Consider the following 18,218-nt stretch of genomic DNA (forward strand, 5'->3'; position numbering starts at 1 on the left):
GCATGTGCACAGATGAACAACATATTTGACAAAGGGACTGGAAAACAAGGCCTGTGAGAAGTGGCTGAGGGAACTGGGGCTGTTCATTCTGGAGGAGCCTGAGTAGTGGCCTCATTGCTTTCCACAGCTACCTGCCAGGAGGGTGCAGTGAGGGGGCTGACAAGTGACAGGACATGGGCAGAAGCCTCAAGTTGCACCAGGGGAGGTTTAGGTTGGCTCTCATCAAGAATTTCTTCATGGAAACAGTGATCAGTTCTTGGAATGGGCTGCCCAGGGAAGTGGTAGAGTCCCTATCTCTGGAGGTGTTTAAAGGGTTGTATGGATGTGGCACAAAGGGACAGGTCTTGAGTGTGATCACAGGACAGATGCGGGACAACCAGGGGATTGGCTCCAGCCAACATGGGTTCATGAAAGGCAGTTCCTGCCTGACTGACCTCATCTCCTTCTATGATCAGGTGACATCAGGTGACCTGGTGGATGAGGGAAAGGCTGTGGATTAGTCTACCTAGACTTCAGCAAAGCTAAAGCCCTCTCCCATGGCATTCTCCTGGAGAAGCAGCCTGTGGCTTGGACAGAACACTCTATGGTGGGTAAAAGCTGGCTGGAGGGCCAGGCCCACAGAGTGATGCTGAATGGAGTTAGATACAGCTGGTACCCAGTCACGAGTAGTGCTCCCTACTGATCAGTACTGAGGCCCAACCTGTTTGATATCTTTTTTGATTATCTGGATGAGAGAATTGAGTGTGTCCTGAGTAAATTTGCAGATGACACCAAGTTAGGGGGAAGTATTGATCTGCCTGAGGGTAGAAAGGCCCTACAGAGGAATGTGGACAGGCTGGATCCATGGGCTGAGGCCATGGGATGAGACCAAGTGTTGAGTTGTGCACTTTGGTCACAACAATCCCATGCATTGCTCTGAGCTTAGGGCAGAGTGGCTGGAAAGTTGTGCAGAGGAAATAGATCTGTGGTGCTGGTCAACAGTCAACTGAACATGAGCCAGCAGTGTGCCCACGTGGCCAAATATGATTCTATGATTTCTGCTTTCCTACAGTGACAGCAATCCTCACTTTTGCCAGCACCTTCACCAACCTGCTGTGAGACAGGGAAGATGCCAATCTCCCTACCCCACAGTGGGAGCAGATGGAGGCTCTCACATAAGTGGGATAGGTGCAGGTGTTAGGGCTTTTGGGGTCAGGAGCACAAGCAGCTTGAGGAACCTGTTTTATTTTCCAGCTTGAACTGATGAGCACACTCATCAGATAAAATGTGCTTCAGGCTAAGAGCAGACACAGGAATGGTTTGAATGAGGTTAGCAGAACAGCCACGCAGGAAGGCTTCAGAGCTGGATCACTCTGTATTATTCAATTAGCATGAACATAGCTCATGTGGTCCAGCAGCCAGAGGAGGCTGCAGTGCCTTCCTTCCTTTGGACCAATAGCTCTATCCTTGCACTTGCACCAGCCTGCTGCAGCTTCATTTTTCAGACTAAAAACCACTGGTGTGCTATGAGCATGAGTAGCTGCATAGCGCTCAGGATTAGTTCTGTTTCTACCCTTGGCTCTTTGCAAAAGGAGCTGCTTTTCTCCAGGATTAACCTTGAATTCAGATTAGATTTGAGACAGAACTGGCAAAGAACTTTTTTTTCTGTGAGTCTGACTTATCAGCTTGATTCTAGAAGCTTGATATTAGATCCACCTGTGCAAGAGCATAATTTTAGCTGGGAACAAATATCAGTGAGGCCTCTCCATAGCAAAACTCTCAAAGAGAAGAGAATGGAGGCACTGGTCAAAGGGGCCCACACAGCACTGCTCTGATAAAGTGTCCTTCCCTAAGTGTAGAAGATAGCAGGAGGCATCCATGAAGCTCTACTGAAGAACCAATGAGGAGCAGAGCTATAATGTGGGATTTAAAACAGTCCCAAAGGAGGGCCTCAAATGGGCTGTTTTCTTGAACCAAGTAACTCAAAATGGTAAGTGAAGATTTCCAACAGGACACATGGCAAATCAGAAGACAACAAAGGGGAGAAGTTTCCATTTATTTATTCCACTTTAAAATGACTTAAAAGCAAATTTAAAACACTTTAAAAAAAGGAGTTCAAATATCAAGAAGCTGAAAATAAAACCATAAAGGTGGCATTACAGGGTTAGCAGAACCTAAGAAGCAGAATTAGTGTAAAAGAGATTTACAGTCTCAGTGAACAGCAAAGTCAGACTGCCCATGTAAACTGAGCAGCATGCAATGCTGCTCCTACCCTCTGAAACACAGAATTCTTTTATCACTTTGCTTGCTGGGTAAGAAAACAACAATTTAAAAGAAAACCATCACTTTCGGCTGGTAGAGAAAACATTACAAATATGCACGATTCCTCTTAAATCGATGCAACCTGGGTGTGACTGAAAATACAAACTAGTGATGCTGTTTCTCTGGTAGAGCAGCCCTGCCTGCAGCAAGCCACTGGAGCCCTGGAGGCTAGACAGAGCTGGGCAGAAGTGCCAGGCAGCACTGCTGGGAAATGAAGGTAGCTCCTGGTAAGTCAGAGCTCTCTGACAGCTCAGATCCATGAAAGGCTTTTGTTACATTGACAAAGAGTGGCTGCGTGCTTGCTAAGGCTTTCACTCTGTGTTCTGAGTTACTCTTGACCTTGAGGTGCTGAGGTGACTAAGGAGAGAGGAGGAGCAAAGAAAGGAACAGGTTGCTACTCAGAACAGGGGCTGCTCAGCAACGACTGCACCATGGCCAGCGGCTGCTGGCAGGAGATCAACCACAAGTACTGCCCAAGCAGAGCACTACTTCCCTCTCCTCTAGGCTACGCACACCCTCTGCAGAGCACTCTGACCACGCCATGGAGCGCTTGTGTTCTCTGAGGGCAGGGACATGGAGCTCACTAGGACCTGCAACAAAAATAGACCCAAGCAATTGGGGGGAGGCAGCTACTCGGTCGTAGAGAGGGTTAAACCAGTGCCTGTGCTGGGCACCCTGAAGTAGATTTTTACCTCGCAAGCATCCTCACTTATCCTCCCCGCCTGTTTTGGCACACAGAGCCTTCCTGCTCCCCCTCCCTGGTGGGCAAGATGCCTGAGATCAGCAGCTCCAAGGCCCAGTGTCCCTGTGCACAGGTGAGGAAAGATTCAGTCTTCTGTTTTACTAGGAAGTCTCTGGATAAAAAACTGTTTAAAAAATGTTGTGGCAGGAAGCAGTTAGTCAAACATATCCTCAAACATGCGTCGCCCCATGGCTATATAAACCTCTTTTTCCTCCGGAGTCATCTGGGCCACCAGCTCAGGGCGCTGGCTCACTTGGCTGTAAGAGTGCGGACGCCCAGCCACTGTGACAGTGGGGTCCTCTGCCACCACCTCAAACTCTTCCTCCTCATCCTCCTCCTCCAGCCCGTACGCCATGGTGGCTGCAGCAGGAGGACGGGGAGGAGTTTCTTCCTCTGACTCGCTCGTCTCGCTCTCGGAGTCACTGGCGTTGGCACCGGAGAGAGGAGCGGCACCTCCAACGGTGACTGTAGAAGCAGAGGGTGTCTTCTTCTCATGGATCAGCAGGGCACGCATCACCTCTTCATTATCATCCAGAGCTGCCCGGCCCTCCTCACGCTCCTGGAAGGCATCCAGGTCCCTCCCTCCTGCAAAGAGATACAAAGGAATGAGAGTTTCCTCACAGAGATTGAGGTGCTGGCACTGAAGGCGCTCCAAATCCTAATTTCCCTTCTGCCGCTGTGCATCCTTGGCCATGTCACAACCCTTCTCTGTGCTGACTCCCTTAAGAGATGGAGAGAGTGAAGTTTTCTCTTAACAGCCTGGAGGACTAGATGATCTTCGAGGTCCCTTTTATCCCAAGCCATTGGGGATGACAAAAACCAGGATAGGATGCAACTGACCAGGAGGAGCAAGAACGTTCTTGGCAGAACTTTAAACTCCAACTGATGGGGGAAGGGGGTGAGTGAAAGAAAAGAGCCAGGGAACACTTGTCATTTTAGAAAGAAGAGGGGAAAAAAAACATCTGTCACAAAGGGATTTGTGAGGGCTCCTCCAAGAAGGTAACACAGCCAATAGCACAGCTAAAATGCCTCTACACTGCATGGGAAATAAGCAGGAGAAGATGGAAACCGTGGTGCAATTAGAAAACTATGAATTAACTGCTATCAGAGAACCATGGTAGGATGAATCCCATAACTGGAATACTATGATTGAGGGCTACAGAAGGGATAGGCAGAGCAGAAGGAGTGAGGGAGTTCCTCTCTGTATTACGAAGTAGACTGTGAAGAGCTGCCTCTGAGTAACAGACATCATCAGGTCCAGAGCTGATGGGTTAAAATTAGGGAACAGGCCAATAAAGGACATCTAGTGGTTGGAGTTTACTACAGGCTGCCTGATCAAGGGGAGCTTGTTGATATGAGGTCTTTCTTGCTTTTGTTGCAAGAGGTATTGCACTCACAGGCTCTCATCCTGGTGGTGGATGAGATATGTGCTGGGGAAACAACACAGTGGGCTGCAAGCAAGTCCTGGAGACTCCTGGAATCTCTTGAGGACAACTTCCTGGTCCAGATATTGGAGCACCACTGGACCTGGTGCTCACCAGTGTAAAGGAGATCATAAAGAGGTTAAGGCTGGAAGCAGTCTGGAAGTATGCCCTGTTTGAGTTCATAATCTTGAGGAATACAGGCCTGGCAAAGAGCAGAGTCAGAACTCTGAATTTCAGGAAAGTCAACCTCTGTCTGTTTAAGGAACTGTTGGATAGAATCCCCTGGGAACTGTCAGGTACAAAAGAATGAAACGGAGGTGACAGCTCTTTAAGAACACATTTCTGAGAGCACAAGAGCTCTCTATCCCCTAGCATAAGAATGCATCATATTCTTATCTCTAAATTGGAGAGAGATAGATTTGAAGGGTGGACCATTCAGCAGATAAAGAACAGGTTGGATGGTGGCAGCCAGAGTGGTCAACAGCTGCATGTCCAGGTGGAGGCCAGTGACAAGTGTTCTTCAACATCTTTATCAGTGACATAGCGGGATTGAGTGCATCCTCAGCAAGTTTGTTGATGACACCAAGCTGAGTAGTGCAGTTGATACAACTGAAGGAAGGGACCTGGACAAGGTGTTGCTCTTGTGTTGAGGCAATCCCAGATATGAGTGCAGACTGGGAGAACTTCCTGAGAGCAGCCCTGTCCAAAAAGGACTTGTGTGTTTTAGTGGATGGAAAGTTTGAAACAAGTCAGCAAATCTATGCACTTGCTGCCATTAAGGTGTTACGTCTTGCCTGTGTTGGTCCAGTACAGAAGTCCTACTGTATCCTAAGCTGCATCAAAAGAGGGGTGGCCAGCAGGGCAAAGGAGGTGACTGCTCCCCTCTACTCTGCCCTTATGAGGTCCCATCTGGACTACTGCATCCAGGCCTGAGACCTGCAGCACAAGAAGGATGTGAAGCTGTTGGAGCGGGTCCAGAGGAGGTCACGAAGATGATCAGAGGGCTGCAGCACCTCTCCTGTGAAGAAAGGTTGAAAAAGTTGGGCTTGTTTAGCCTGGAGAAGAGAAGGCTCCAGGGATACCTCACAGTGGCCTTCCAGTACTTGAAGGGAGCTTACAAACAGGGGGAGACAGACTTTTTACAAAGTCTGGTATTGATAGGATAAGGAAGAATAGTTTCAAACTAAAAGAGCAGAAATTTAAGTTAGATATTGGGAAGAAATTTTTTACTCAGAAGGTGGTGAGGCATTGGCACAGGCTGCCCAGAGAAGCTGTGGATGCCCCATCCCTAGAAGTGTCCAAGGCCAGGTTGGATAAAGCCCTGGGCAGTCTGAGCTGGTGGGTGGCAACTCTTTCCATGACAGGGGAGCTAGAACTAGATGACCTTTAAGGTCCCTTCAAATCCAAGTCAGTATATGATTCTGTGGTTCTATGACAACAGGAAGCTTCCAGCACAGGCTACAAACACAGAGCCCAAGCCTGGCTCTGCCCTGCTGAGCTCCTCATCTATAAGGATTAAGATGGATCCAAGCAAGGAGTGTAAGGAAATTGTGTGTTATAGAACAGCACTGTTTACAGACTGCATAAAACAGTCTGGTAAGCTCAGGGTTGCACTTATCAGGCAGGAAGGGGAAAAGTTCATTAGAGGATCATGGTGAGAGCGCATGGGATTTATCCTGCAAAGCTGATGAAGCTCACAGCCTGAAGCCACGCTGTGCAGCACAGTGTGCAAGGCTGTGTTAAAAGAGCTGCTGTTCCCCATGCCAACCTGCAGCCCAGCCAGAACAGCGAGGCCGGTCTGTCTGGCTCTCTACCTGCATCTTCCATCTGAAAGGGACTGCGGTTTCCAAGCTGGCAGATGCAAGGCCTGTGTCCCTGCTTCAGTAAGGTTAGCTGCACAATAGTTGGGAGGGGTTTGACAACGTTTGAGCAGGCAGGGTGCATGCAGTTCACAGATTCAAAAGCTGAAATTCTTGCTCAAGAAGTGGCTTTCTGCAAAAAGCTTCCTATGTTTGCTGAGTACCGTGAGTCTTCTTAGTATCATTAAACCTACAAGCAGGAGGAAGGAAAAACTACAAAATAAAAAAAAGAGATACAGAAAACCTTATGTACAACAAAGGCCCAGAAAGTAGGACAGACTCCCCAAGGCAAACTCTCTCTCTTGCACCAAAAGCTGTGTGCAAACAATTGCTGGAGCCAATGTGATGGCTTCCTGCTTTCATACATTAACACTGCTTGCCTTCTTTTCCAAAGCCTGGGATGTGAGCACCACATCCATGCAGCTGACACCCAAGCCCTTCAGAGTTCAAAAATGCACTTGCTGCTTTTTGCAACTTGAGACACAAATATGCCAAGAAACAGGTAAACTGAGGAAGTAAGTCCTGCATTTTGCACTAAAAGCAAGGGGAGTATGTGGATGCTCCTTTCCTATGGTAAAGGCCAAAAGACCTATCTCTAATTTCATGGGAACTGTGTTTTACTGTAAATGAAGCTTTACTAACAGGTGATGACCACAACTATTTTTAATACACAGACAAAATTCTTGAGAGAAAGGAAGAGCAAAGGCATTAGGTTGGCAGCCTTGTGTTTAGCTGCCTGCCTGTTATTCTACAGCACAAAAGACTTCTGTGAGAACTGCTCCTGCCAGACCCAAGCAGCCAATGTTTTCGTTCAGTGGCTCCAAATTTTGTTCCTTCCCATTTATGTCATGCAAGAGTCATAGGAATGTGTTCCAACAGCAATTTCAGGCTATTTCCAAAAGCTCCCTCTTGGATCTCCAGCAGTGAGGTGAAGCAGTGATGCAATTGCACTGTAGGAGATATACTCTCCCTCCATGTTCTTCAGTGTCATCTGAGAAACATTTATGCTGTGTACACCAAAAGTATCTCAAGGAACCCATTTAAAAGCAGAGGTGAACTGAATGTCTAGCAGAAAAATGTGATGAGAACTTTATGGCTCCTGAGTAACATCATCTGCTACAGACTGCAAGAGGAGGTTCATTTAATCACCACCTTGTTTAATCTGTTGGGATAATGTCATAGGATCCATTTGTATTAAAGGCATTGCATGCAAACAACATCAACAGATATCTTCTGACCATTTTTTCACATCTGCTTCTACCTGTAGAACTCCATTCCACTTTAGGTGCTAGGAAAGGAACTATTTCAGGATCTCACACTTACACACTTACCCTTTTGCCATTTTCTGTTCCTAAGGCACTAACAGGGATTATTCTATAATTCCCAAGTGATTCAGAACACTGTATCTATTGATTTATGCTCATATAAATGATAAAAAGTCTCTCCTATTATTAGTGTACAAGCTTAAATAGCAAACTTACAAATGCAGAAAGTTTCTACTAATGCCTGCAAGATCTTAGCTACGGTCAGCTAACTACATGTCCTCAACACGAATGAAACTAAAAGCAAAGCCAATGAGAAACCAAGAGAAAGCAAGGACTCACCTGTACAGGCTTTCCTAATGTGCTTCCAGAAAATTTATTTCTGACATACTCTTCATATAAAATATTTTGTATGCTGGGAGCACAAAAACACTGCTGGTAGATTTGATAGGCTTCAAAGTCACCAAATGTTAATAAATGCTATTTTCCAGCAGTGTCCCACTGGGGGCCAGCTTTCTAGATGAAACTGAAAGACCTTCATCCAAAAGCAATAAACTCTCAAGGCAGGAGAACATCCATTAATAAAGGTATAGGAAGAGGTAGCAGATAATTAACATTTCAGAAGCACAAACAATTCTGTGGATCTAATCAACTGGGATTCTTTACATCTACCTACACCACAGGTGCTCTGCACAGGAGAAGGGAGCTGGCAAAATCTGGAGCACTGGGAGCAGCAGCTGTACACACGGGGTAATGTATTTCTGGCATCACATAAGCAGAGCAGCACTTCTGCTCGGTGAATTTTCTTACCATCCTTGATTTCATCAGGATCATAAGCCCCCTGCACTGTGCTCTCCCGTAGCCAAATCGGCCTCTCTCGTGCTGGCTTTCCTTCACTTGCAGATCTGTTAACATCCTCCTGATCTTCCATGCTGATGACAACGTTCTGGGTATACAAGTCCTCGTAGGATGGTCCTTTTGTAGTCCAGGCTTCTCGATGGTGTCCACCCGTAACAGCAGCTGTCCCTGAACCAGTGCCAGCTGTACGTTCTTTGCTGCACAAAAGTCAAAGAGACAAAAACAGAGCACTCAGAACAAGCCCCATCTTGGCCAGCGTAGCAACATTTGAATAGACTATCACCAAGAATTTCCATTTCTAACATGTGGTCCAGGAATTTCTACACCAGTTTGCAGATTTGGGCAACTTGTGGTCTTTAGTAGGGAGCCCTACAAAAGGCCGTGGCAACTTCTAAAACAGCTACTGAAGAGAACAAGTACTATTAAGGATGCTGATGCACTTAGTATAAAAACAAATGTAAAACTCCAGAATACCTTGAAATAAAAGTCACAGCAGCAAAACTTGGTCCCACAGTAATCTGGTGTTTGGCATCTGGTCTCTTTTTTGCTTTTACAAAGCAAGCTTGTATTGCACAAAATCCAGTATTAAATTCTAAGCAACTCAGATGATAGCAGCAAAGACCCAGCATGCTCAATCTGTGAGATACTAACCTCAGGGCTCCTGAAGGGGTTAACTCGTTGTGAAAAATACTGATCTAACCCTTGCTTGAATGGTGAGTGACAGTGCCCCCACAAATCACATCTGCCCCATTATGCAGCATATCTACACTATCCACTGCCCTGGAAGGAGTAGGAAATCCATGCAGAGAAAGATGAGAGGACAGCTTCAAACCAAGGACATGGGCTGGGCAAAGGGCTTCGCACAGTGCTGAAGAGGAGGAAGAGATAAGACAGAACTGTCTTCACAGCAGAAAAGCTGGAGGGAGAAAGGTGATAACAGAATACGAGGGCAGGACAGGCACAGTCTAGCACTCCTTTGTGTTCTGAGAGGAGCTGCTGCCAGCACACTTTCCTTCAGGCTCCCTTCTAGCTCAGGAGACTGATGAAGAAAGGAAACAGTTCTGCTTGAATCTGATGGAAAGAGGACATCGGGCGGAGTATTTTCTGCATACTAATGGCAATGAGCCGAAAATATTCTCTGGCTGCAGATGCAGAAGAATGGAAGCTCTCTGCTCTCCAGGTGAGGGAAGCCAACGATAACTATTCCTTTACTTCCAAATTGCATTTAATCTTCACTGAAAAACAATAGATTCACTGTACATTGAGGCCATGAACAACCCCTATTAGATGCCATAGAATTGCAGCCATCCGACTGCCAATGGCAAAGGCTGCTAAGCTAAAGCTAGGGCTTTTCAGGGGTACCAGACCTGCCTAGGTTTCTCCTTCTGTCCAGAGGAAATCAATGACAGATTCTAGCAGTGTTCCTGCTCTGCTGCCAGCTGCTATCAGCTCAGCTGACACAAGTTGTGAGAGAGCATGGTTCATTTGCTGCTATCTACCCAGCAACCTTTCCTCCAACAGAGAAGCTTAAAATAAGGCTGCAGTTGGAGACCTGAGCAATACGCATCCTTTTAAATCAGCAAGGATTTAACCACTGCTTGACAAGCTGATTCTGCACAATTTTTAGGTGTAAACAAGGGGGAAACACGGACAGGTGATAATCTTTCTTCCCCAAATATAAAATATCAGAGTGTTGAGCCTCGGTTAGGATTGAGGACTGTTCACAACCTCTTACTAGTGCATGATCTGATAGCAAAATACTTCACAATGTTTGTGTTAGCATGTGTCCACACACTAACTGCTTCTCTCCCACAGGCAGCCCTGCTAGGAAAGCTTCACAGCAACCTCGAATTTCTGGGCTGAAGGAAAAGACTCGTGCACATGCACTGCTTATATAACCTAAGGAATCACACAGAGAGACCTTCTTCCCAGTGTGTTATTTCAAGTGTTGGCACCTTTCAGTTTTCCAAGACAGGCATGTGTTCTGTGAAAAGCACCGCTCTGCTTCCCACACAATAGAAATCCGTAACCAGCGTTTCCCTGACAATTTTATGTAATCCACTTTCCTCACAAGATGCACAATGCAACTCTCCCCCAGCCTCTCCCTCTCCACGCTGCAGTGTGACAGCTAAATACACTCTAGTGCCAAGAGCTGCCTAATAATACTTTCACACAGAGGTGCCCAGAAGTATATTCAAAATGGACTTTTTGCCCACGCAGTATCATTCAGTAGCAAAATACTTGTTCCGTAACGTCAGGAACATTTCAAAATGAAGGTAACAGCTGTAAGAAACACCTACAACATGAATTACTTTAAACCATCTACTGCAATGTGTCACATTCACCTGGAATAATGTAGACATTTTGTCGACTCTCAGACCTCAGTGAACTGTGTAAGCATATCCCAACTCACTGCATCATTTATGCAACTGCATCTTCAACCATACTGCTAGAAGGAGTGGGCAGCCTCAAGGCTATGTGACCAGCAGAATGTTCCCTACTGCAAGAAGAGATCGTACTGTTCAGCACACTCATCCAAGAGATGGCATTAAACACCTTACATCAGGCACCAGCAAAAGGCCAGATGTGCAAGCTGCCTTATGGGCAGCACAGGGCAGAAGAGGGTAGTGTGCTCTTAGAAGAATTCCTCCGTTAGATCCAAGATGTACTTTTTCCCCTGGTTCCAGACACTGCACAGCCACCTTGGAGCCAGGAACTGCTCAGACAGCAGCAGCTCAGTGGCCCAGCTCTAGCTACATTTGTTCCGTTGCCCATGGGTTGTTTTACCATGATGGAAGTTGTTCTGAGAGTGGTTAAGCTGCCTTCAAAAGTGGCATAAATAATTCTTAACATAGCTGAAGTATGGCCCACAGAAACCACACTGTGAAATTTTCACCTCAAGCCTGCCCAGGCTACTAATTAAAGGTCTTGCTAAACAAGGATAACTCTTTTTGTGCCATATTTGAAACAAAGCACTCTTTCATTTAACTACTCTTAACGGATTCAGCTTCAAAGGAAACAACAAATGGTCCTAGATAGCATGACCACAGAAAACAAATTCTGTGAAGATTTATGTTATCTAACATCATGCTATTCTGACATAAATGAAGGGGATATTCCAGGCTGGATGTGGCTCTGGGCAGCCTGGTCTGGTAGTTGGCGACCCTGCACACAGCAGGGGGGTTGAAACTAGATGATCATTGTGGTCCTTTTCAACCCAGGCCTTTCTATGATTCTATGATTAAAATCCACCTGTTTTAGGAAACCAAGCAGAATGGCTCAGATAAAGCATGTATATTTTGTAAACTACATGGCTAACTCACACCCTGCCAAGATTAAAAAAATTAATGACTCCTGGGAAAGTGCAGACAGAGTACAGGTGCCATGTACAGATTACATGGCAGGTGAACGACAACTGCACGCTGTTGGTGCAGTTGGTTAGAGCTACCATCTTCACCACCTGTGCCTGTGCACAGAGGAGATGTGGGCACTTTGTGACCTTTTCTGTCAGTTTCAAAATCATCAAAAGTCAGTTTTGTCAATGATTTCAAAAATTCAAGACTCCATAAAATGGCTGTAATAAATAACCCAACATTTGGCACTTTAAAAAAAAAAATCTCACAGCAGTACTTTCATGCAATTATCTGCCTTGAATTAATAAGAGTTAATAAATAATTAAATCATCATATGTGCTGAAGTAAGTTGTGCTCAAGAAAGGGTTTTAAAATGCTTATTTATCTTATCATTCCTTGCTCAGAGTAATTAATCATTTACAGTGTTTTTTAAGTATTTAAGAGTCAAGTAAGTGGGTGCTCCTATTTAATCATGGGACTGTACCAGGCTTCTGCTGTGCTGATCTCCTGTGCACTGAAACAGGGTGGCCATGGAGAAGACTGAGAAATGACTCTTTTTTTGGTGGTGTTATCCCAGTTTTAATACACAAACTACAGAACATAGTTTTTAAAGCAAAATTTAGTGATTCAGCTTGGGAACAAAGGCTTCAAAGACTCCCCATATCAACAAAGAAACGTTGGGTGACCTTGGAAAAATCTTCTCCCCTCTGTATATCGCTTCTGTTTTCCTATCAGAATGATGAGCAAAATTAGCTATATCCTTGGCTAGAAAAAGGCTATGAATAGACAAGTAATTTTTATTATACTAATTAGAAACTGTCTAGCATTAATATATGATGAACATTCTCTCGCAAGGTTAGCTTGAAAGTAAAGAAAAGAGTCTCTTCCTTGTTCTCCCATTAACTGAAGTCAAGCATCCCAAGGCACTGTGGGAATGCTTCCCCCTGTGCTACAGATTTTTTTTCTTGGGCGTTTAATTGATGATTTTTTTAAACAGACAGAAGCACATCACATTTCACCATAGCTGACAAAACTGACAGCTCCCCACATCTTTCTGCATTATTATGTTATTATAAACATCATCAATTTTTGTACAACTACAAAAGTTCTGAAAGAAAGTATCATTTCCCAAGGGCAGGAATGTTTTAAAGATCATAGAATCATAGAATGGCCTGGGTTGAAAAGGACCACAGTGATCATCTAGTTTCAACCCCCCTGCTGTGTGCAGGGTCACCAACCAGCAGACCAGGCTGCTCAGAGCCACATCCAGCCTGGCCTTGAATGCCTCCAGGGATGGGGCATCCACAGCCTCCTTGGGCAACCTGTTCCAGTGCATCAATGCCCTCTGTGTGAAAAACTTCCTCCTAATATCTAACCTAAACTCCCCTGTCTCAGTTTGAAACCATTCCCCCTTGTCCTATCACTATCCACCTTTGTAAACAGTTGCTCCCCATCCTGATTTTCTGACTATGATGTGGAATACATCCTAGCCATAGGTGATCCATATACCCTACCCCACAGAAAACTGCATGCAGAAGACTGATTAGAAGAATAGTAATCTGCCTTGTTTAGTAAAAAAAAGTGGCTGTGGGTAAGTGGATGAGTCATCTCCTTATAAACTGTACATTCCTCACGGAATTTGTCAGTGGCTTGCACCATTGGTGCTGAACAAGCGGGTCCCTAATGCACAAGGCTTGGGAAAGCCTCACGGAGCAGATGAACACACTACAAGAAAGCAGTATGGTGAAAGAAGACAGGGTCTGTTCCCACCTCTGCTTCAAGGCAGGAATCTCGGTGGGCTCTGGTTCAAGGACTTCATAGGCTAAGTTGACATCTTCTGTCTCACGAAGTAGCTTGTAGATGGGCTCGATCTGCTCATTAAATCTTGCCACGAGTGTCCTTGCATCCTTTTTTGGCATCACCGACTCATCCTCTTCCACTTCAGTCTCACAGAAAGTACAGCGGAAAGTTCCTAAAACAAAGAAAGTTGCTAAATATCAGAAGAAAAGCAACAAGGCCAGCTCTTTATGCAGCATTTTCAACAGCAATGCCTCAGTGTTTACTTGGCTTGATGCTAAATAGCTCTTCTCACTCTGACAATCCCTTTTCACAAAGGATGTACCTGGTTATTATTTAAGCAGAAAACAAAGCCAGCACTCTGATGTCACCCAGTGAAACCCAGCTTGGGGTACAGTTTCTTGCTCTGAAATGCCTAGATGTGTTACAGCACCACTATTGAGACACTCCCTAATCCCACACACTCTTTCTTGCTAGACATTTTAAATGTTATCTACGACTAAACTGTGAGAAAAAGCTCCACACTATACTGCTAGGAACTCAAATATCATCTGTTCCAGGTGTTGGAATTGCTACCTCCCAGGCCCCTGGAACGATTCGGTTTCACAATGAAGTGGTGTGCAGCTTGACGCTGCCCAAACTGCTCTGCAGTAACTGTTAGCACAACCATCATCACAGTGAAATTCATGCAAAAGGATGGCACCTCCTCCTGCTGTAGGGCCATGGCAAGCAGACCAGTCATTACGGCAGAGTAGCAAAAGTTAATTTTGCTCACATTCACTTCTTGAAATTAAGAATGGTAAACTAACAATTGTATGAAATCAAATAATAAGCTTGTTTCACAGAGCTCACCAGGAGTTAGAAAAACAGGTCAAACAGAAAGGCGACTGAAATGGTTGCCTGGCAATGCAGTTACAAAACCTGACTGAACTCCTGCACAGCAGGCCTTTTGGTTCCGTTGCTCCATCTGTGAGCAGGAACCTTAGGGAAGTACTTGCACAGTAGGACTGTGCCATATGGCTCGCTATGAGGGCAGCAGTGCAGCACAATGACTTAGCCTTGAAACTCTGTACAATAGCAAATCCTGTTGCCTCCCCAAAACTTACTTACATATGACAGCATGCTCTGAGACTTTTGGATTTCTTGTGTGATTTTTCACTTACCCTTTCCGTGGCACCTAAAAATATATAGGATCATCTCTCAGTATCCTGATAACGAAAGAAAAAAGTCTCTTTTTCACTAACAGGAAGCCTGAGGATAAGTTGTACCAGGGAAATCATAAAATCATAGAATGGCTTAGGTTGGAAGGGAGTCTTAAAGCCCATCCAATTCCAACCCTGCCTCCACAGTCAGGGTTGTCACCCATCAGACCAGACTGCCCAGAGCCCCATCCAACCTGGCCCTGAACAGCTCCAGGGATGGGGCATCCATGGCTTGTGTAAATAGCCTGTGCCAGTGCCTCACCGCCCTCTGAGTAAAGAATTCCTTCCTAATGTCTAACTTAAATCTCCTTTCCCTTAGTTTAAAGCTATTCCTCCTTGTCCTGTCACTAACACATTCATATAAAAAGTTGGCCCCGTCCTGCTTGTAAGCTCCCTTCAAGTACTGGAAGGCCACAATGAGGTCTCCCTGGAGCCTTCTCCTCCAAGCTAAACAAGCTGAACACTCTCAGCCTTTCTTCATAGGAGAGTTGCTGCAGCCTTCTGATCATCTTCATGGCTCTCCTCTGGCTATGTCTATGTCCAGAAGTAAGTGTCAGGATCAGTATTGGAGCCTGCTATATCATTGATGGTAAGTACAAACACAGTTGGATGGAGGGGGCTGGCATATGGTACTGGAGCATGATAAGATAAGTGTGCAAACCAGGACTTCTGGCACCTTGCGTTTCTGCATTCACACATTTGTTGGTCTTATCACCTAATTTTTCAGCATATCTCCCTCCCCACCTGTAGCAGAGTGATTAAAACAGGCCCATTTGGCTGTGAGGGCTAGACCGTGCTTCTGCAGCTCTTGGAAAACACATAAAAACACTTCAGGACAGGAAGCAGAATCAGTACCCTTTCACCAGTCTGTAGAAATGCAGTTCTGTACCTTAGCACTGTCTAAAATATGTATTGCTCATTGTTACTCGTAAATTAACCCAATTGTGAATTGTGCTGTATATGGGGCCTGTCACATGTGCAAACTTCCTGCAAAAGCTTATAAAGTTTGTCCTACCTACATGGAAAAGCTTTAACACCTGACACCAGCAGTAAGCAATGTAAAGGGTAGGTGGATAAAACGTTCTCTTCTCCTATCAAGGCACAAAACACTGCTTACTTTTTCATCCTACAAAAATTGCCACTGCTTTCAAAATTTCAAAAGCAGAACAACTATACAAGATATCAGCCCGGCAACGATTGAAGCCAAAGTTTGGTCTCCTTATCCCACATCTGAGGCTATCAGTGTGAAAAACTGGCACAAGTTAAATCAGTTTAAAATAACGAGCACATCTCAGTTGCCATAACAGTCTAAGTGAACAAAGACGAGGAAAACTCTCTACTTTTTACAACCTACTCCCTAACTTCAGCCACAAGGTCCTGTTGCACGTTCCTGAGACAGCTCGTGCTGTGAAAACATGTCCATCTGTGAATCCCATAGCGAGTATACGCAAGAGATAAAAATCATAGGGAAAACGGTTCCAATTCACAGCACCAAAGAATCAGACAATAAGTAGAGATCTAATGAAACGGAACTCCTGAAGCTATCATGGTTTTTCTGCAACTTCCACCCTTCAGGGTTTGTCATAAGCAGAAAATAAAATTAATAGATGAATTATGTAAAGAATCTGAGAACGAGTGAAATGACAGGCTTCCTCCATTAATATGCTGATTTTTTTTGTGGTGATGTAGCATTTCAGAAGAGGCGTATGTGATTAGAGAACTGAGAAGTTGGTTTCCCATGGCAGATGGCATTTATATCTTGCAAACCTCTTCTGTTAGACATTAAGAGGTCACAAAATGTCAGCAGAGCTTTTATGACATGGCACATCACATCAGCAGTGACACATGCTCCTTACAAACATGTATTGCATATGACAAACGTGAAGTGAAGGCCATCCAAAGCTTGAGAATGGCAATGTTCCCACTCTGATGACATATTTCTTCCTTCAGTATAGCCAGAACTGATGGCTTTCCATTCAAAGACATTGCACAAGGCAGGGCATGTAGATAACCTGGAGCTTTCTTGCATCTTGGAAATACCAACAGAGAGCACATATATCCTGTTCAGGTACACACATAAAAGCATGTTAAAAACCAGCCACGTGAAAGATCTCATCTGCTCCCACATTCTCAAGGACAGATACACTGGTCATCTGGCTCCCTGAAGCACACTGTGATTAAAGCAGCTCAAGCCCTGAAGTATAGGGCCAGCATATTTACAGACAATTCCCAATGACTTCAATTCACTTGAGAGAAGGAAAAGGTCAACCTCCCACATGCATTACACGCACAATGCCCAAAGCATGTGTGCTATGTCTGCTGTAATTCTACTGTGTGCAAAAATGCAGCGATGGTGCAAGAGGAGCTAGCACAGATAGGAGACATCAGAGTTAACACTGCTTCCATTATGTTAGCTTGGTTCATCACATATTTACACATTTAACTGAAATGAATCTGCCCAAGGCCTTCTATACAAACACTGAATTGTTTGGGTTGGAAGGGACCTTAAAGCCCATCCAGTTCCAGCCCCCTGCTACAGGCAGGGTCCCAGGAACACCTCCATGGATAAGGCACCCACAGCCTCCCAAGGCAGCCTGTTCCAGTACCTAGAAGGATCAAGCTCATATCCAGCCAAAGGGGTTTTTCTTCCACTCTACTCTTTGGGATGCTGCCTCAAACTCACACTATTCTGATACAACCTCAGTTTACTCCCATTCATTTCAAACCTATGTACTGTTGTGCCAAAAAATGCACCTCACCTCAGCTAGCTTCCATCTGGTTGCTAATCCTTCAGATATATTTACAAACTGCTGTCCTACTAATTCCCTTCATCTTCATTTTGCAAGTCTAAACAAGCCATGCATTCACCTCCCCCTAATAAAATTGGCCACCCATCCCTTTGGCCATGCTATCTGTCTCATAACACACTTTGTCCAGTTTGCTCTCATCCTTCTGCTATACAGAAAAAGCTGAAGTATATGTAACTCTCCAGATGAGATATCCCAAAATCCCAATGGCATTAGTTCTTCTTCAGTGGCCACTGAGACCTTTTAAGATCATGGAGGAGCTGTTTCAATTATCACAAGCTCTAGCAATGCTCCCAGACCTTTCTTCTGCCTTTGCAGTTTCCAGTTGATGAGCTCCATGTTTACAGATGGTTACAAAAGATGTTAGGTGCATCATGCTGTACTCTAAGCTGTGGTCATTCAACACATTTTTATTACTCCAGCATTCATCTCACCCAACTGTTTATTCTTGACAACAAGCACAAAACATTAAGGTAATTTATTTCAAAGTCTGCTATGACCTTCTTTTAGCATTATTACCACTACATGGGGGGTGATCACAGGCACAGATAGCAGAATTTCAGCACTGTCTGCTGACTGGAGCAGTGCTTGGTTTGAGATACCTAAGAGATCA

General features: G+C 44.9%; 1 protein-coding gene across 2 annotated transcripts in view; it reads right to left on the reverse strand.

The window, feature by feature from the left end:
• Nucleotides 1-2,010: 2,010 nt before the first annotated feature.
• GTF2E1 (general transcription factor IIE subunit 1) overlaps nt 2,011-18,218 on the reverse strand; it is a 50,786-nt gene continuing 34,578 nt past the window's right edge. For both annotated transcript variants that reach the window (XM_048941595.1, XM_048941603.1), the window contains exons 3-5: nt 13,570-13,771; nt 8,399-8,643; nt 2,011-3,628 (exon numbers count right to left, since the gene is read on the reverse strand). In XM_048941595.1, the coding sequence (XP_048797552.1) occupies nt 3,198-3,628; nt 8,399-8,643; nt 13,570-13,771 (878 nt within the window). In that variant the 3' untranslated portion in view covers nt 2,011-3,197. The remainder of the gene's footprint in view (nt 3,629-8,398; nt 8,644-13,569; nt 13,772-18,218) is intronic.

This window comes from Lagopus muta, chromosome 1 (assembly GCF_023343835.1).
Source record: "Lagopus muta isolate bLagMut1 chromosome 1, bLagMut1 primary, whole genome shotgun sequence".
In the NCBI taxonomy this organism is placed as follows: domain Eukaryota; kingdom Metazoa; phylum Chordata; class Aves; order Galliformes; family Phasianidae; genus Lagopus; species Lagopus muta.